General features: G+C 39.1%; 2 protein-coding genes across 2 annotated transcripts; both read left to right on the forward strand.

The window, feature by feature from the left end:
• Positions 1-1635: 1635 nt before the first annotated feature.
• On the forward strand, positions 1636-7605 carry LOC124288487 (NPC1-like intracellular cholesterol transporter 1). Its single transcript, XM_046725008.1, has 4 exons — positions 1636-1789; positions 2051-2148; positions 3139-3308; positions 7465-7605. Exons 1-3 carry the CDS (start codon positions 1728-1730, stop codon positions 3306-3308), a joined length of 330 nt encoding a protein of 109 aa, XP_046580964.1. The 5' UTR covers positions 1636-1727; the 3' UTR covers positions 7465-7605.
• Positions 7606-15340: 7735 nt separating this feature from the next.
• LOC124288470 (orexin receptor type 2-like) lies at positions 15341-16951 on the forward strand. The gene has a single exon (XM_046724990.1). The coding sequence runs from the start codon at positions 15528-15530 to the stop codon at positions 16785-16787; it is 1260 nt and encodes a 419-aa protein (XP_046580946.1). The 5' UTR covers positions 15341-15527; the 3' UTR covers positions 16788-16951.
• Positions 16952-21159: the final 4208 nt, after the last annotated feature.

The following is a 21159-nucleotide window of genomic DNA, read 5'->3' on the forward strand; positions in this document are numbered from 1 at the left end:
ATATCCATTGCTTATTGTCCATGTGTCGTCATGTCTGTCATATCCATAGCTTATGGTCCATGTGTCGTCATGTCTGTCATATCCATTGCTTATTGTCCATGTGTCGTTATGTCTGTCATATCCATAGCTTCTTGTCCATGTGTCGTCATGTCTGTCATATCCATAGCTTATTGTTCCTGTGTCGTCATGTCTGTCATATCCATAGCTTATTGTCCATGTGTCATGTGTGTCATATCCATAGCTTATTGTCCATGTGTCGTCATGTCTGTCATATCTATAGCTTATTGTCCATGTATCGTTATGTCTGTCAAATCTATAGCTTAATGTCCGTATGTCGTCGTGTCTATCATATCCATAGCTTATTGTCTATTTATCGATATGTCTGTCATATCCCAAGCTTATTGTCCATGTGTCGTCATGTCTGTCATATCCATAGCTTATTGTCCATGTGTCGTCATGTCTGTCATATCCATAGCTTATGGTCCATGTGTCGTCATGTCTGTCATATCCATTGCTTATTGTCCATGTGTCGTCATGTCTGTCATATCCATAGCTTATTGTCCATGTGTCGTCATGTCTGTCATATCCATAGCTTATTGTTCATGTGTCGTCATGTCTGTCATATCCATAGCTTATTGTCCATGTGTCATGTGTGTCATATCCATAGCTTATTGTCCATGTGTCGTCATGTCTGTCATATCTATAGCTTATTGTCCATGTATCGTTATGTCTGTCAAATCTATAGCTTAATGTCCGTATGTCGTCGTGTCTGTCATATCCATAGCTTATTGTCTATTTATCGATATGTCTGTCATATCCATAGCTTCTTGTCCATGTGTCGTCATGTCTGTCATATCCATAGCTTATTGTTCCTGTGTCGTCATGTCTGTCATATCCATAGCTTATTGTCCATGTGTCATGTGTGTCATATCCATAGCTTATTGTCCATGTATCGTTATGTCTGTCAAATCTATAGCTTAATGTCCGTATGTCGTCGTGTCTATCATATCCATAGCTTATTGTCTATTTATCGATATGTCTGTCATATCCATAGCTTCTTGTCCATGTGTCGTCATGTCTGTCATATCCATAGCTTATTGTTCCTGTGTCGTCATGTCTGTCATATCCATAGCTTATTGTCCATGTGTCATGTCTGTCATATCTATAGCTTATTGTCCATGTATCGTTATGTCTGTCAAATCTATAGCTTAATGTCCGTATGTCGTCGTGTCTGTCATATCCATAGCTTATTGTCTATTTATCGATATGTCTGTCATATCCATAGCTTATTGTCCATGTGTCGTCATGTCTGTCATATCTATAGCTTATTGTCCATGTATCGTTATGTCTGTCAAATCTATAGCTTAATGTCCGTATGTCGTCGTGTCTGTCATATCCATAGCTTATTGTCCATGTGTCGATATGTCTGTCATATCCATAGGTTATTGTCCATGTGTCGTCATGTCTGTCATATCCATAGCTTATTGTCCACGTGTTGTCATGTTTGTCCATTATGATTGTCAAAGTTTGGTGTGTCATTCACGGTCCTGTTCATTTTACAGATACTCGATTTGCAGACTAAAATACAAACTTGGAGTTTCACCATGGCCTCCAGCAGTGTTACCCTGGACAACATATGTCTACACGACAACGTCACCAAACACTGTACTGTCCCTAGCGTCCTACAATACTTTCAAAACAGCAACCGAAACGTGGACAAGAAAGTGATGGACCCTTCTGGATTTTTCATTAAGGCTGACTACCTGGATCACCTCCTCCTGTGCTTCAGGTTAATGTCAGCTTGAACTGGTTGAACTGATTGAACTGAATTGATTGAATGCTTGGTTTGGTAAGTTGCCGGGTGGGCGTCATAATGATTGTATATCATCCATTCATCCATCCATCCTTCCTTCCGTTCGTCCGTTCGTACAGGCGCCTGCCCGTCCGTCCATCCATCCATCCATCCGTGGGTAGAATGTAATGGTATTAGTTCATGAAGAAAGATGCGTAACTTTACTATACTAAATCTAATTCACCCGTATCGTTCCAGGAACCCCCAGACAACCTTGGACCTTCCGCTGAACCTGTCCTGTGTGTCGGACTACGGTGGAGTGGTCGAACCCTCCCAGATATTTTGTGGATATGACGGTAGGTGGAGAGTGACTATATCCTTCTTGTCTTTTAGAGACTATACACACGGTTTGACTGGTAAGGAATCAGATAAGTAGCGTGGTGGATTGAAAACCACACAGGAGCGTACATTTTATGCATATAGATTGAACATTATCCACAGAGTAATCTACAGTTTTTGTTGTTTTGTTTTGTTTGTAATGGTTTTTTCGCTTTGTTTTTGTTTTTTGTTGTTTTGATTTTTGGGGTTTTTGGGTTTTTTCTTTTTGTTTTTGTTTTGGTTTTTGGTTTTTGGTTTCTTTGTTGTTTTTGTTTTGTTTTGTTTCGTTTTGTTTTGTTTTTGTTTTGTTTTGGGGATGGGGGGTTGTTTTGTTGGGTTTTGAATTTTTGGGTTTTTGGGGGGTTTTGGGGGGTTTTTTGGGGGGTTGGTGTTCTTAAGTAGGTCTTGATTACCATTTCATTAAAATGTAATGTTCAGAATATACAGGGTTCACTATTCACAACCTTCCAGTCCTCATATCACGACCTATTTCTATAGGTAAAATAGACGTCATGTCTCACGTTTACACAGCAACATTACAACATGAAGTAACGTAACTTTTATGCAAATGTGAGTTGTCTCAGCGAAATGTGTCGATGTCCACAGATGCGTCTGTACCCAAAATATACAGTTAAAGTCAACAATAATTATAATCGAGTTTTGTATAATAAATAAACGTGAATAAAAACCTGGTCTCACTCTGTTCAACTAAGGCGTTTGAGGAAAACATTATTCCAACAAATTATGGAGTTGGAAGAAAGCCAAAAGACACGCGGGTCATTGAAGTTACCAAATTTCAGGTAGCACGTAACTGGCACAGATTAACCAAGGATAATAGTCAAACTGATATGGAACTCGAACCAATGACCCTGGAACTAGAGCTTTGCACAGCGAACTGCGAATTCAAGTACTACTATAAATGAATTGATACATTTTGCCTTATCAGCCAGTATTTCCTGATCTTTCAGGCAGCAACTATCAGAACTCCACCCAGCTGGTGATGACGTTCGTGATAAAGGACCCCCGGGCGTCTCCTGCTGCTACTGTGTGGGTGAACGGAATTCGAAGGTTCATCCAGACGTGGCAAAACGCCAACAAGGAAGTGAAGATCACCACCTTCTCTGAACCCCCTAATTAGGTAATGCTTGAACATCCTGCTGTCCCTCTTTACTTGAGGGCGGGTGGGTATTTTTTGTTTGTTAAAAAACGCGACATTTTCCAATTTTATTCTATGATTTTCCTTTCGTTTAAGAATGTACTTTTCAAAATTTCGTTTATTTTCTTGCTACTCGATTGTATTCTCGTTATTAAAGTTTATTTTAAAACTCGAAATTTAGATTATTTCTCTTCACATATAGTAGGACCAGAAATTATTGAGAATTTTAGGAATATGTTTAATTGGATTTCTAGTATAAACAACCTTGACCAGCTATCAAGTGCTTGGTTTCATTTAAGAGACAGCTCCGTTAATCCTTTTTCATTAGTTTTTGTGAAGAGTTATCCCCCTTTGTTTACTTGCTTATAACAATTATTATAACAGTATATACAGTTTATAAGTATACTGAGTCAAAAAAGAAACTTCACATTCTTTCTTCAGGGCACTATAAAAGAACAAGAGATGGTAAGATGGTTAAATTGTTATTATTTCATTGCTGAGATCTGTGTGATGTACTCGATACACTGACAGTGCCATAATCAGTTCCATTAGGCTACACCGCCGTTCCAAAACATGGGTATACAGAATGTCAAGTCACAAGAATAAATATGCGAAATTTCTCAGTTCAATATCGTGTATAGCCGCCCAGCGCAGTCTCCACTGCCAAACACCGTCTCCTCATTAACTGCCTGATGCTTGTGAACACGTGGTTGGGGATTCTGCGCCATTGCTCTTGCAAGGCAGCGCCAAGTTCCTGCAAATTCTGAGGTTGGTTCCTAAGACCACGAAGCCTTCTCCCAAGTGCATCCCAAACGTGCTCTATTGGATTAAGGTCAGGGGACCTCGATGGCCAGTCCATGATGTTGATTCCAGCGTTTTGAAGGAAATTTCGTGTCAACATCGCGGTATGCGGCCGAGCATTATCATGCTGGAACTGTAGACCTGGGCCATGAGCCGTCATGAAAGGAACGAGTTCAGGGGTGAGCACCTGGTCGCGGTAAGCAGCAGCTGTGAGGTTTCCACGGATGACCAGAAGTCGGGAACGGTTGTTCCCACAGAAAGCACCCCACACTATGCAACTTCCGCCAACGAATCTGTCGACTTCCTGTACACAACATTGGGCATACCGTTCACGACGTCGTCTCCAGACTCTATGCCTGCCGTCCGCGAATCTGAGGGTAAACCTGGATTCATCGCTAAAGACGACTCGATTCCAGTCTCTCTGGGTCAATCGGAGGTGACGTTGGGCCCACAGCAGACGTTGACGTTGATGACGTCGAGAATGGAGATTGGCAGCCCGCAACCGATTTCGAATGGTCTGTGAGGACAGTCGACCTCTAAACATCTCAGCCCTGGTTCGTGTAGCCGGCAGAAATCTGTCACGTAGGTGACATAGGACGATTTGACGGTCTTCTGCTCTTGACATCACACGTGGACGACCCGACCTTGGGCGATCAGAAGTGGTGCCAGTTTGTTGTAGACGACCTCGCAAGTCATACACAGTACGACGGCTGCATCCCATTGCTCTTGCGACGTCAATAACTGATCTTCCCCGCTTGCAACATGCCAACGGCACGTTCACGTTGCACAATTGACAATCGTGGCATTTCAAGTACCGTTAGAACTGTGGTTTAAAAGTGTTTTTTCAATTCTTGAGGCCAATGCAAACACGTGCATATGAAGAAAACTTCGATGCGAAGATCACGTGATCGACTGCACGTGCAAAACCTGATTTGGCACTTACGTCATTTGCACGACGAATGGATGGGTTTGAGTGGGTTTTGCTAACGTTTTTCTAGAGTCGAAAGATAGGGATCCCATTTCGGATACATAGATGTATCATCAGAGAAAAAATATTCATTATTTTTCAAATTACATTTTGTGAAGTTTCTTTTTTTGACTCAGTATATTATAACAAGGACATCAGATCAGCTAAAGTGATTTCAAGTAGAACAGGCATCCCTTTGTCCACTGTTTATCGTGTTTTGAAAAATATTGCAAATGGATATGGCATTGAGCACCAGGGAGGCGCAGGTGGGCCCAGAAAATTGACTGTCGGTGACAGGAGGCGGCTTGGTATTCTTGTTTCTAAACACAAACGAAGGAGTTTAGAAAACCTAAGGCAGGATATGATTGATAGTGGAACTGTGGCTGTCTGTAAGGAGACAATTTGAACTGAGCTGCATGCAATGGGTTGGCAGAAAAGTCGAGGAATTCCATCACCGATCATGAAACCTGAACAAAAGGAGCGAAGGTTGAACTGGTGCTTACAGCATAGAAATTTTAACTGGGACAATGTGATTTTCTCAGATGAAAGTTCTGTGTGGCTGTTTCCTAATACACTGAAATTCAGGACCAAACAAACTGAAAAACCTTTGTATCAGCGCCCAAAGTACAGTCCGAAATTAAACGTGTGGGGTGGCATATCTGTGTTAGGGGCAACGCCCCTCTGTGTATTTGAAGGGAATATGAACAGTGAGCGGTACACAGATATTCTCGAGGGACATTTACTTCCATCTGCTCACGTGTTCTATGGAAATATTTGGATTTTCCAGCAGGACAACGACCCAAAACATCGTTCAAAGGATTCACAGGCCTGGTTTCGGACCCAAAATATGACATTATTAGATTGGCCAAACTATAGCCCTGACTTAAATCCAATAGAAAATGTTTGGGTGGTCCGATATTGGGACAGCATGGACCACGACTTTCTAACTTCTTTGATCAGTAGTATGCCCCGCCGCATTGAAGCCTGCGTTGCTGCCCATGGTGACTTGACAAAATACTAACTGTTCACCTGTCTTTGAATCTGGAGTTATGTTCTGCTAATATTCACATTTAATACGTGAGTAATGAGTGAAAAAATTAAAAATTACAATCTTTAAATTCTCAATAATTTCTGGTTGTATTGTATTTTTCAATTTAACTACTTTCTAGAACTCTCTCCTTGTTACCTCGATTATTTTGTCATTTGTCCAAGTATATAATAACATTTATATTTTAAAAATAGATTGAAATCTATTCAATAATGAAACAATAATGAAAGTAACGAGAAAAATACTCGAAGTTTGGATAAAAATATTGAATATTTGAAACGACTCGCAAGTTATGCTAATAAAACGACATCACTATGCTTTCATGTGTAAGCTTATTTTAGATAACGTTAAGCAAACCGGAACCTTTCTACCAGGACAAGAAGTATGTGCATCATATCGATGTGGCCACAAGTCAGAAACATACAGATTGCATCAAACACATTGAAACAGCATCCTTTTTCAGGATTTTAGAAGGAATCTCCACCCATAACACAATGACTAAAATGCCCACAGTACAGAATGACACGCAGCTGCTAGGTTGTTCGGGAAACGCTAACTCCGTCTCCTGTTACCAACTGTTTAATAAAACAAGAATAGGTCAGCAACATATCATGCTTGTCTCACTGTGGACATTTGTATCTAGAATAGGTACTCAGTATATCATGCTTGTCTCACTGTGGACATTTGTATCTAGAACAGGTCACCAGTATATCATGCTTGTCTCACTGTGGATATTTGTATCTAGAATAGGTCACCAGCATATCATGCTTGTCTCACTATGGACATTTGTATCTAGAACAGGTCACTGGTACATCATGCTTGACTTTCTGCGGACATTTGTATCTAGAATAGGTCACCAGTATATCATGCTTGTCTCACTGTGGACATTTGTATCTAGAATAGGTCACCAGTATATCATGCTTAACTCTGTGTAGACATTTGTATCTAGAATAGGTGAACAGCATATGATGTTTGACTCAGTGTAGACATTTGTATCTAGAATAGGTCACCAGTATATCATGCTTGACTTTCTGTGGGCATTTGTATCTGGAATAGGCCAACAGTATATCATGCTTGTCTCACTGTGGATATTTGTATCTAGAATAGGTCCTCAGTATATCATGCTTAACTCTTTGTAGACATTTGTATCTAGAATAGGTGAACAGCATATGATGTTTGACTCAGTGTAGACATTTGTATCTAGAATAGGTCCTCAGTATATCAGTCTTGACTTTCTGTGGGCATTGGAATAGGCCAACAGTATATCATGCTTGTCCCCCGCCCGTCATTATCTTATGTGTATTTATTCTTCTATATTTCAGTGGAACAGAAAATGATCAGTGTGTATGTATATTAGGAAAGTTGCCTCTTGTCAAATGACTGGATATCAAAGGCAGTGATACTCCAGGTACTCTGTATTTTGCATCCATCTGTTTTTGGTCTGATTCAACATGCATTCCATATCTTCTTGTTATTACTTCTTAACTAAAACTACGGTGCCGTTTTATTCTATTCCCTTCTCATGTCGCTATATGGTTGTGTTCCTTCACTTTCACTGACCGGTGGATATTATATCACAGTCAGTGAGTATGGTCGGACGCACCTGTTAACAGCAATTCAGTGATCATTCAGACTTGATATTGGAGGAAAGCCCGGAGTGAGTTAGTGAGTGGGCGAGTGAGGTTTTACGCCGCTTTTAGCAATATTTCATCAATATCACGGCGGGGGACACCAGAAATGGGCTTCACACGTTGTACCCATGTGGGGAATAGAGCCTGGGTCTTCAGCGTGAAGAGTAAACGCTTTGACCACTAGGCTATCCTATCCCTCCCCAAAGAAAATCCCTAAGTATTGCAGGTCTAAGACGAGTACAACTTTGGTGAAATCAGCCACGATTGTGGTGCTGACAACCCTTTAAACGTCATGATGCCAACTTTGGTATTCGAACCCACGATGATCTGTTTCTGTCATGAGAAAAGATGAATATGAAATTTCGTTTTGGGCACGTCCTGAAATTACAACTTGTGCACCCAATGTGCATTTTAGATGTACTAGTGGTCAAGCTATACATCAATTTTACTTGTCTTATAGCTAAAATACATGGAATTATCATGAAACGGCCCTCCCATTATCAGAAATTTGCGGGCCGCTGCAAATGATATTGGACCGCTCAACCTTAACGACGGGCCACTATCAGTTCTGTTGTCAAGTGATGTCATAGTGGGTGCGTGGGCTTACGGTTCATTCGACATTAATTGGCTTTCGACTGGCAGATATTCTGGGTCAAACAAGTCAAAGCAACCCGAATTCCCCCTTTAAATAGCGGTAATATTGGCTTTCTTGTTGGTGCTAACCTTAACAATTGCACTATTAAGGCTGTTGATGGACCAAAACAGAACACTGACATAGTTTGGCATGTTGTAGGCTATGGTATTGTCAAAGTCCAAGGTCGAACATCGTCACTTTCTGTTGTGACGTCACTTAAATTGTTCGATGACGTAATTGAATTCGGGCAGTCAACTCCGTCAGAAGTTGATTTGGGTAAACTACAGTCAAATTTCTTCATTGTTTCCTTTTCTTTTCAACACAAATTCCATGTATTTTAGTTAATAATATCGGTAATGCTATTTTTGAGGGCATTATTTGCAGAAGCCCTCGGTCTTTTTCAACTGCCCTCCTTCGTCGGGCAGTTAATGGAAGACCTCGGGCTTCTGCATATGATAATGCCCTCAAAAATAGCATTACCCTTATATTAACAACATGTCCGAACTCGTGGCTTCACATAGCGAAACATGACTGCAAACAGTAGTACCTATTATGTCGTTTCCCATTTATCAAACCATGACTGGGTTACTCAGTCTATTTCCAGACATATTACAGATAGCAGACTTGGGTCAGGTAACGACTGCAGCTGATGAACGCAATGTCGGCTTAAGATACACTAAATATTCAGATATTAATGTATGATATGGCCTTCTGTCGAGTAGATGTTCTTCAGTTACTTTTATGCCGATTTGAGTAATATTCCAGTGAATGCGGGATCCAAGTGGGATTCGAACTCGAAATTTCGAAACGCTTCAACCGCTTCCACCATGCAGTAAGCAGACCGTGGAGTTGATGGGGTAGTCTATGCTGGCTAGAACGTGTCGTTGTCCACTACATCGTTGATCCGAGGTGGTTTTCCGATAATGTTTCGCGGTCTTAGTATCCCTTCATCTTAAAATGGATGGAATATGAAAACTCAATTCCGCACAACCAAATCTTCTATGATGTGACATACAGTGAAATGTGGTTCATATGTAACACGTATGTGTGTGGCGGCTGGTAGTAGCATGGATAGAAATGACATCCCAACAACTCTCTCACAAAACTGCCCTTGTTTTATCCTCTTAATTAAGTACCATATTTTAAAAGTCTTTTGGTATGCCGTGGCTAGAACATCGAACTCCTTGCCCTTTCTGACCCCGGGCAGTCAGATCTACTGGACAAGCGGGGTGTGTTGTGAAATGAAAAGATGTACACTGTGCAACACCTGCTTGTGTTTGACTGAGAACTCATATATATGGTTACATGTCAACGTGATAAGGTGGTCAAGGGCAGAGAGATAAGATATGATCATTTAGGAACAATATTTTAATCATAAACTCGAACGACTTAACTGCGATTAGCGATTCGGAACGTTTGTGTGTATCAGGGAGCGGTAATCAACATTGTCGTTTGTGGGCATAACGTTTTGTAGGAAGTTACGATCACCTTTGCGCTACGATCGCTGCGTAAAATGGGGTCCTGATTAGGAGACGGGAACCGAATGTGAACACTCATCGTTGAAATCCTGTCCTATCATACGGTAGACTTCACCTTACTAGTCATATGTTGTAATGAGTTGGATACCACCTTACATTCACAATAACAACAGAGTACTACAATGTTGGCATAGGCATTGTATAAGCTTGAAATATAAACTTCTAATACAAAATGGCGTATATACGCACGCTCACACACACACACACAAAGACACACACGTGCACACACACACACACGTGCACAATGATTAAAGCGACAAACCATTCCAGCATCATCAGACATGAGACCGACTGACTACATGTCTTGTCTTCAATTTTCAGTAAGATGCTATCTGCGAGAAAGTACATCATATCACTTGTTTGCTTAAGTTTCGGGCGATATCTGAAATGTAATCACCGCGTTTAGTGTCAAATGCTCATAGGATTTGTGAATAACGTTTTCCACCGAATTTGTCAAAACCAGTTACAATATCAACTGCTATCAACTATAGTACTTTAGTTTGTAATATCGAGTCACATATGACACAAGGAAGTAGGGAAATGTATGTATTCAACCAAGGTTTTCATTCAAAAGCATCTTGGATCTGGAATAAAGTTTTATGCCACTTTCACTATAATTCCAGGCATTTCAGTATGAGGAACGCCAAGACTAAGAATACAATATTTATAAATCCCGATTCCTTTGCATGAGGAAGTCGACCAACAGGGAAGGAAACACACCCAGTGTCTGTTATATAATGATATGATAGAAGTTCAAAACCCATTTCATTGTCAATACTTCTCCATTTTGAAGTACACTCTAATAGACTAGTAGTCATCCATCTGTAATGGTTGAACGTAGTTCAGGAAAATATCCTGCACCTTCTAATAAGTACGGAATACATTGGGGAAATGAAGAGAGAATGTGTGCCCAGATGTAAGGATGGACTGAACTGACAACTGCAAAGACATCAAAAACGGTGAATATAAACTGTCCTCATTCAGCAATAACCCAGTAAACATAACTAATGTAATCTCGTAAATATGAACTTTCCTCATTCAGCAATAACCCAGTAAACATAACTAATGTAATCTCGTAAATATGAACTTTCCTCATTCAGCAATAACCCAGTAAACATAACTAATATAATCTCGTAAATATGAACTTTCCTCATTCAGCAATAACCCAGTAAACATAACTAATATAATCTCGTAAATATGAACTTTCCTCATTCAGCAATGAGCAAGTAAATATAATCTTGTAAATATGAACTTTCCTCATTCAGCAATGAGCCAGTAAATATAATCTTGTAAATATGAACTTTCCTCATTTAGCAATAAGCCAGTAAATATAATCTTGTAAACATGAACTTTACACATTCAGCAATGAGCCAGTAAATATAACCTTGTAAATATGAACTTTCCTCATTCAGCAATAAGCCAGTAAATATAATCTTGTAAACATAAACTTTCCTTATTCAGCAATGAGAAAGTAAATATAACCTTGTAAACATGAACTTTCCTCATTCAGCAATAGGCTAGTAAATATAGGGGTGGTGGGGTAGTCTAGTTGTTAAAGCGTTGGCTCGTCACGCCGAAGACCCGGGTTCGAATCCCCACATGGGTACAACGTGTGAAGCCCATTTCTGGTGTCCCCCGCAGTGATGTTGCTGGAATATTGCTAAAAGCGGCGTAAAATGAGCCAGTAAAAATAATCTTGTAAATTTGAACTTTCCTCAATCACCAATGAGTAAGTATATATAACCTTGTAAATATGAACTTTCCTCATTCAGCAATAGGGCAGCTCCTATGTAATTGTGTAAATATGAACTTTCCTTATTCTGCAATGAGCCAGTAAATATAATCTTGTGAATATGAACTTTCCTCATTCAGCAATGAGCCATTAAATATAACCTTTTAAACTTGAACTGTCCTCATTCAGCAATATGCAAGTAAACCAAACCTTCTAAATATGAACTTCCTCATTCAGCAATAAGCAAGTAAATATAATCTTGTGAATATCAAGTTTCTTAATTTAGCAATGAGCCAATAAATATAATCTTGTGACTATGAACTTTCCTCATTCAGCAATGAGCCAGTAAATATAATCTTGTAAATATGAACTTTCCTCATTTAGCAATAAGCCAGTAAATATAATCTTGTAAACATGAACTTTACACATTCAGCAATGAGCCAGTAAATATAACCTTGTAAATATGAACTTTCCTCATTCAGCAATAAGCCAGTAAATATAATCTTGTAAACATAAACTTTCCTTATTCAGCAATGAGAAAGTAAATATAACCTTGTAAACATGAACTTTCCTCATTCAGCAATAGGCTAGTAAATATAGGGGTGGTGGGGTAGTCTAGTTGTTAAAGCGTTGGCTCGTCACGCCGAAGACCCAGGTTCAATCCCCACATGGGTACAACGTGTGAAGCCCATTTCTGGTCCCCCGCCGTGATGTTGCTGGAATATTGCTAAAAGCGGCGTAAAATGAGCCAGTAAAAATAATCTTGTAAATTTGAACTTTCCTCAATCACCAATGAGTAAGTATATATAACCTTGTAAATATGAACTTTCCTCATTCAGCAATAGGGCAGCTCCTATGTAATTGTGTAAATATGAACTTTCCTTATTCTGCAATGAGCCAGTAAATATAATCTTGTGAATATGAACTTTCCTCATTCAGCAATGAGCCATTAAATATAACCTTTTAAACTTGAACTGTCCTCATTCAGCAATATGCAAGTAAACCAAACCTTCTAAATATGAACTTCCTCATTCAGCAATAAGCAAGTAAATATAATCTTGTAAATATGAACTTTCCTTATTCAGCAACAGGCCAGTAAATATAATGTTCTGAGTATGAACTTCCTCATTTAGCAATAAGCCAGTAAATATAATCTTGTAAACATGAACTTTCCTCATTCAGCTATAGGCCAGTAAATATATCCTTCTAAATATGAACTTTCCTCATTCAACAATGAGCCAGTAAATACAACCTTGCAAATATGAACTTTCCTCATTCAATAATTATCCAGTAAATATAATCTTGTCAATATGAACTTTCCTCTATCGGCAATGAGCCAGTAAATATAACCTTGTAAACAGGAACTTTCCTCTTTCAGCAATAGGGGAGCAACTATATAATTGTGTAAGTATTAACTTTCCGTATTCAGCAATGAACCAGTAAATACAACCTTGTGAACATGAACTTTCCTCATTCAGCAATGAGCCATTAAATATAATCTTTTAAACATGAACTTTCCTCATTCAGTAATAGGCCAGTAAATAAAATGTTCTATAATATGAACTTCCTCATGCAACAATAAGCCAGTAAATATAATCTTGTGAATATGAACTTTTGTAATTTAGCAATAGGCCAGCAAATATAATCTTGTAAATATGAACTTTCCTAATTCAGCAATAGGCCATCAAATACAATCTTGTAAACATGAACTTTCCTCATTTAGGAATGAGACAGTAAATATAATCTTGTAAATATGAACTTTCCTCATTTAGAAATAAGCCAGTAAATGCAATATTGTAAATATGAACTTTCCTCATTGAACAATGGGCCAGTAAATGCAAACGTGTAAATATGAACTTTCCTCTTTCAGCAATGAGCTATTAAGTATAATCTTCTAAATATGAACTTTCCTCATTCAGCAATGAGCCAGTAAATATAATCTTGCAAATATAATCTTTCCTCAATCAGCAATGAGCCAATAAATATAATCTTGGAAATATGAACTTTGCTCAATCAGCAATGAGCCGCCAGCAAATATAATCTTGTAAATATAAACTTTCCTCATTGAGCAATAGGCTAGTAAATATAATATTGTAAAGATGAACTTTCTTCAATCAGCAATATGCCAGTAAACATAATCTTGTAAATATGATCTTTCCTAATTCAGCAATAGGCAAGTAAATATAATCTTGTAAATATGAACTTTCCTCAATCAGCAATAAGCCAGTAAACATAATCTTGTAAATATTATCTTTCCTCATTTAGCAATAAGCCAGTAAATATCATCTTGTATGTATGATCTTTCCTCATTCAGCAATAGGCCAGCACATATAATTTCTAAATATGAACTTCCTCTTTTTAGCAATAAGCCAGTAACTGCAATCTTGTAAATATGAACTTTCCTTAATCAGCAATAAGCCAGTAAACATAATCTTGTAATATTATCTTTCCTCATTCAGCAATAGGCCAGTAAATATAATCTTCTAAATATGAACTTTCCTCAATCAGCAATGAGCGAGTAAATATATTCTTGTAAATGTGAAGTTTCCTCATTCAGCAATAGGCCAGATAATATAATCATGTAAAGATGAACTTTCCTCATTCAGCAATAAGCCAGGTGGTTATAAAACGGCAATTTAGTTCACCACTTTCTACAATGGCATTCAGTTTAGCATTCAATGGTTATAAGTTTAGAGTGAAATCAAGAAGAAATCATCGAGTTTTGAGTCGAGGGAGGAGAGAGACTGATGTGGAACCACTTCAGCTACAGTGAAGTGACGTTTCTTCAGTGACGACTTGCTGGCATACTTGCATTACTAAAGCAGACTATAGCCTTAATCCACATTGTCCTAAGGATTAGTACGGTTCACTGATTTTAATCCCTAACAGAACACCTCGGTTGAGAGTTATCGTTCCAGTGGTAAGGCCCAGTATTTGGTTGGGTCCCCACGTAAATGCTGACTCTGAGTTAATGCCATAATGGTAAATGCTGACTCTGAGCTAATGGCATAATGGTAGATGCTGACTCTGAGCTAATGGCATAATGGTAGATGCTGAGTCTGAGCTAATGGCATAATGGTAAATGCTGACTCTGAGCTAATGGCATTATGGTAGATGCTGACTCTGAGCTAATGGCATAATGGTAAATGCTGACTCTGAGTTAATGGCATAATGGTAAATGCTGACTCTGAGCTAATGGCATAATGGTAAATGCTGACTCTGAGGTAATGGCATAATGGTAGATGCTGACTCTGAGCTAATGGCATAATGGTAAATGCTGACTCTGAGCTAATGGCATAATGGTAGATGCTGACTCTGAGCTAATTCCATAATGGTAAATGCTGACTCTGAGCTAATGGCATAATGGTAGGTGCTGACTCTGAGCTAATGCCATAATTGTAAATGCTGACTCTGAGTTAATGCCATAATGGTAAATGCTGACTCTGAGTTAATGCCATAATGGTAAATGCTGACTCTGAGCTAATGGCATAATGGTAGATGCTGACTCTGAGCTAATGGCATAATGGTAAATGCTGACTCTGAGTTAATGCCATAGTGGTAAATGCTGACTCTGAGCTAATGGCATAATGGTAGATGCTGACTCTGAGATAATGCCATAATGGTAAATGCTGACTCTAAGCTAATGGCATAATGGTAAATGCTGACTCTGAGCTAATGGCATAATGAAAGCACGCTGACCACCATGCAAGAACAGTCAACATTTCTTACTAAGGATTCAGAGGGTCATGACCTAAATAGATGTTAATCAGAACAAAGCTAATTGTATTTACTGTTTCAGGTCGTCATTGATGTCCAGAGGAGACGAACAGTTTTCCCATCGGTCATTCAGATGTTCCAGCAATCTCTGCATATGATGGAGAACACCAGTTTCGAGAACGACCTTAAGACTTTCCTTCGTGACTACGACGATCGTCACGCCCTCCAGGTTCTGCCCGTCATCTTGTGTCTTGCTGTTCTGATGGTGCTAGGCTTGTTGGGGAACTCGCTTGTCTGTTACGTGTACATTGCAAAGTTCAAACCAAGCCCCACCAATAGATATATAATAGCCCTGGCAATATTTGACCTTATCAACTGTGGCATATGCATACCTCATGAAATAGCTGACATGAGATATAGATACACATTAGCACGATACGGCTTGTGCAAGGTCATGCGAGTAATCATGGCATTTGTATCGTATGCGTCTGGATACATTCTCCTAGCTGTAGCAGTGGACAGGTACAGGAGAATTTGCCGACCTTTTCAAAGACAGGCAACATGGTTAGATGCTAAAGTCACAATCGCTGTGTGTTCAGTCATGTCTTTGATTGTCGCCTTACCGGCTGCTATTATCTACGGTGTAAAGACAGTGACCACAAACAACATCCACATCAACGGTTCAGATTGTTCGATATCAGACGACTACAGAGGGACGCCATATCCAAGCATCTATAATGGTGCTCAGTTCTTCATTTTCGTGGCTGCTACACTATGCCTTCTTGTCCTCTACAGCCTAATATGGAGGCAGGCTGCTAGACGTAGGACATTCTTCAACAAGAACAGAACCAGGCAGAACCCAGAGCAGCAGTTACACAAATCTATTGTGTCCTTTACTGTCCAGTCTGATGCTCCTGAAAACACGTGTGCAGCGTCAGAATCGAGCCCACCAACTGACGAACACCTTCGTCAAGGAGAGTCTGAAACAGATGAAGGAATGTGTTCCTCGAAAAGTACCTCTACTGCCTTGGACCCACCAGAAGATGTCCATGTTGCTAGCACGCTAAGTACACATTCATCGTCAAGAAACAACAAGAGGTCACACAAGACACTGTTTATGTTGTTTCTGATCACCCTTGTATTTGTACTGAGCTTTCTTCCTCATCTGTGTTTAATGGCGGCCACAACAGCCTCTAAGGAAACGTTTGCAGGCATTCAAGGAGCTGGGGCAGTGCTGTACAGTTTGTTCCTGAGGTCGTATTTCATCAATAGTGTCTCCAATCCGATCATATACGGCTTTTGTAATCTGTATTTCAGACGGGAAGTTAGACTCCTGTGGAGAAAAGTTACATGTTATGCCACAGGTGCGGTATTTGAGGGCTCGTCACGCTAAAGATCCGGCTTCCATTCAACTCATGGGTATACTGTGTGAAGCCAATTTCGGGGGTCTTCCGCAGTGATATTACTAGAATATTACTAAAAGCATCGTAAAAACATACCCCCTCTTAGTATCCGAAGATGCGGAATATGTGATTGTCGCAGTACACAGAATGTACATTAGAAAAATATAGTTGTTACCGTTTCTTGAATATCTTTTCAAACCAATATCATAACAGAACATCGTGGGTATTGGAGACCAATGGATCTGTTGCCGAGACTGTTGAAAAGGTCATTTGACCTCAGGATACACTATCTACTGGAGATGCTCCATATTACAATACGTGCTGCCAGTGAAACAGTTTGCTTTTCTCTCCTACAACCTGCATTTTTTATCTTGAAACTAACTGATGTGCAACTGAGAAGTGTCAGAACTTTTATACTTCTAGGACAATAATGCCTGATTGTTTGATGGAAGGTTGGATAATTGACTACAGACAAACCTGCAAAATGTAGGCAATGTGTTAATATGTAGGCCCTGTACGTAAGAAAAGTCAACGCAGTTGATTTTGTGGAAAAGCCGATCATAGAAAACAAACTATCCTGGGATGACACGTGATGAGAAAGTGTCGGATCTCGCGGTCTGTATAGGCCCCTCGAAGTCTACTGAGGTCTTTGACATCAGAATATCGTGTATCCGCCACGTGCCTGGATGTCAGCCTCCACAACAGGGCAAATATTCCTCAGCACATGGTAATGCTCTCAAGCGACCATCCAATGACCTTGAATGACGTTCTAGCTGCATGTATACCCACTATCTGCGGTCTCATTCGAATGATTTGCTTGTTTGTTTGTTGTTTAACGTCGCACTCAGCAATATTCCAGCTAAATAGCTGCAATCTGTAAATAATCGAGTCTGGACCAGAAAATCCAGTACTCAACAGCATAGGCATCAATCTATGCTATTGGGATACGATGTGTGAACCAAGTCAGCGAGCCTGACCACCAGATCCCTTTAGTCGCCTCTTACGACAAACATGGGTTGCTGAAGATCAATTATTCTAACCCGGATCATCACTGGTCAGTCCCAATGAAAGTCTTCTTCTGGCCATATTAACGTGTATGAATGACACAGAGGGCATATTTGATTTTATTCGCCCAGGCAGAGATATCAATGATATCAATGGGTAGCATGCTTGGTTTAAACATATTTATTCATTTAGTCATGATGGGATTAGTAAACAAGCATAAAAACATGCTTATATCAATGCCGCTCCCTAACAATGATACAATAGTATTAACAATAATGATAGTGACGTACACATGAGCTGGGTGCAAAACATAATGTGAATCTACAAGGAACAATATTTACAATATAATGTGTTACAATTTGCAAACATACATTGAAGGCAAATAAACTAGAAGCTGTTGTGATCTCAGTATAGCAGCAAGGCACGGCATGTACAATAAAACTAGGCTAGGTAAATTGCGAGATCTCTGGGAAAATATGATATAATTATGTACCGATTTTAGTAGTTCCAGATTTACCGTTCTTATGAGCCCGAATGACCAAATAAGATTGATGGCAAATTAAATCCTCTACTAGAGAAGTATGCATTTGATCTCATGTCGTTAAATATGGGACAGATGAGGAAGAAATGAAGCGCATCTTCGGTGTGATGCCCATAGTTACATTCAGGACTATCAGATATATATCTGGAAAACTTATCTCCATTAAGATCGCTACACTCAAGCCGAAGTCGGGAGTGGATTATCTGGCAAGATCTTGAACCATGGGAAAGATTAAAGTAGATTTCACTGGTGTTGTGTTCTCTTAGTTTGTTTTTGAATTCCCCAAGAGTATTGGCGTTTACGATATCTGGACGGAGGGGGTTCGAGATGTTTACCGTGTCAGGGATAAATGAATTGGAGTACAAACTAGTATTTCATTTAATATTTTTTGTAGGTCAGAATTATTTCTAAAATTATATCCACTTACAGACGATACTTTTTCTGGAACTAAACTAGACAAATGATCTGGAACTAGTTTGTTAACCATGTATAATTTTTGACGGCGTCTTCTAATTTCAAGTGAAGAAATATTTGTCTCAGAATATAGTTTATTATGACTTGTGCCGCGAACAGCTCCGCAGATAGTTCTGATAGGGTCTAGATGTAATTTCTCTAGAAGAAGCGTTTGCTCTTTAGTGCAATTATCCCATTCATGACACGCGTAGTCGAATATTGGTAAAATAAATTATTTGTACATTGTCTGCAGCGTTTTCCTGTTGAATATTTAAAACTTCTTAGGCAGTTTATCATTGGACTGACGTTTTTATGACGTTTTCGATTTGACTATGCCACATACAATCTTCTTGAAGAACTATCCAAAAATTCCCAGATTTTTGTGAGATGTGACGTCATTTATGTTAGTGTTATCTAGGGGTGGGTATTGCAGAGAATTTTCATATTGCGATATATTGCGATGCGGAAGCGTATATTGCGATATGTATTGCAATATATTGCAAGGATTATTTTTTTAACAAAAACTACTTATAATTTCAGTTAATGCTTGATTATAAAGCAAAAACACAACAAAATCACTATGATTGATTAACCTTTTATATAAACTTTTAATCATGACAAAATAAAAATGTAAGTAACATTTGGCACTAATGAAACAGGGAAAAGAACAATTACAAAAACGGAAATATCCGAAGATTTCCGAGTGTTACGAAGTTTTCCGAATGCATGTCAAAATACCGGTCTTCTATCAGCGTATCGCAATACGTATCGTTTTCATGTCTGAACAGGTAAATACCGGTAAACCGGTTATATTGCGCAGCCCTAGTGTTATCCATCGATAAGACTGGTTTGATATTCTGAAAGTGTTTTCGGGTAATTTGAATAGAGACCGTTTTATTTGGATTAAAATCAACTTGCCATTTTTTAGCCCAGTCTGATATTGCAGATAAATCATTATTCAGACATTTTGCTGCTACATTCGGATCGTTTATTACTACATAGAGCGAAGTGTCATCAGCAAACAGACGTATCACTGTCAATGTCATCGACAATATCGTTGATATAAACTAAAAATAATAGCGGTCCTAAGACGGAACCTTGTGGGACGACAGCTGTAACTGGTTTTAATTCGGAACTGAAGCCGTTGATTACGACACGCTGTCTTCTATCTTCGAGGTAACTTTTAAACCATAAAAGTAGTTTACCACAAATACCGTAAGCTTTCAATTTCTGAATGATTCCTCTGTGCCATACTTTATAGAATGCTTTGCTTATGTCGCAAAAAACTTCTCTTATTCCCTTCCCTTTATGTAATTCTTTAGCAATATAATCATAAAGGTAAGTCAGTTGGTAAGATGGTGAATCTCCAGGGGTAAACCCGGACTGAAGATTTGTTACTAAGTTATTGTCTCTGAGATAATTAAATAGATATTTGAAAACACATTTGTCAAATACTTTGGCTAAACAGCTAGTTAGTGCTAAAGGTCTGTAGTTGTTACATTCGTTTATATTACCTAGCATACATAGCATGCTTCACATGGATGTGGGCTGCGTTTTGGCAACACTTTCAAACTGAAATCTCGTGTTTCATTATCTGAAATGTGGTACTAACAATGGTATCGTAAACACGTCATCATCAGCGACAGCTACATCAATATGATGAAATATATTAGGGAGTGTTTAATTATCTTCCAAGTGTGAATGTCGCCACTTTGGCGTTCAAAATAATTTCTATTCGTTCTCCACCTTTTTTTAATAACCTTTTTTGAAGTTGGCGAATTTCTTTCGTAGACCTACAGTGTTTTCAACTGAAAAACAAAAGAAAGTATACAGAGTTGTTTGTTTTTTAAAATTTAAAATTACATTAATTTGTGTTAGCATCTTGGCTACCAATGCTCACGATTGGCGAAAACGGAAAATATTAGAAGCCATCAACATAATGAGATTAAACCCAGAGATTAACAGAGATCAAGGTGTATACCTCACTAGTGCCTGGAATATCACAACAGCCACACCATACCCACCTCTTTTGTCACTTAATCAGTTGTACATCACCCTTCTGTGTTCACATTTCCTTATCCCCATTGTTTGTGTCAACTGGCTTTACCTTATCTTAATTATCATTGTTTTTATAACTTCTTTTTGATCTTGCCTCAATGATTGAGGTATATACATGTACATCTCTGACCGCCTCCGTGGTGTAGTGGTTAGAGCGTCCGCCCGGAGAGCGGAAGGTCGCGGGTTCCATCCCCGACCTCGTCATACCAAAAGACGTTAAAATATGGTACTTGATCCCTGCCTGGCGCTCGGCATTAATGGGTACAACAAGGACTGGTCGGTTCGGAGTCAGTATAATGTGTCTG

The sequence above is a fragment of the Haliotis rubra genome, unplaced genomic scaffold, assembly GCF_003918875.1.
Source record: "Haliotis rubra isolate DU_JTF1 unplaced genomic scaffold, ASM391887v1 Scf419, whole genome shotgun sequence".
Taxonomy (NCBI): Eukaryota; Metazoa; Mollusca; class Gastropoda; order Lepetellida; family Haliotidae; genus Haliotis; species Haliotis rubra.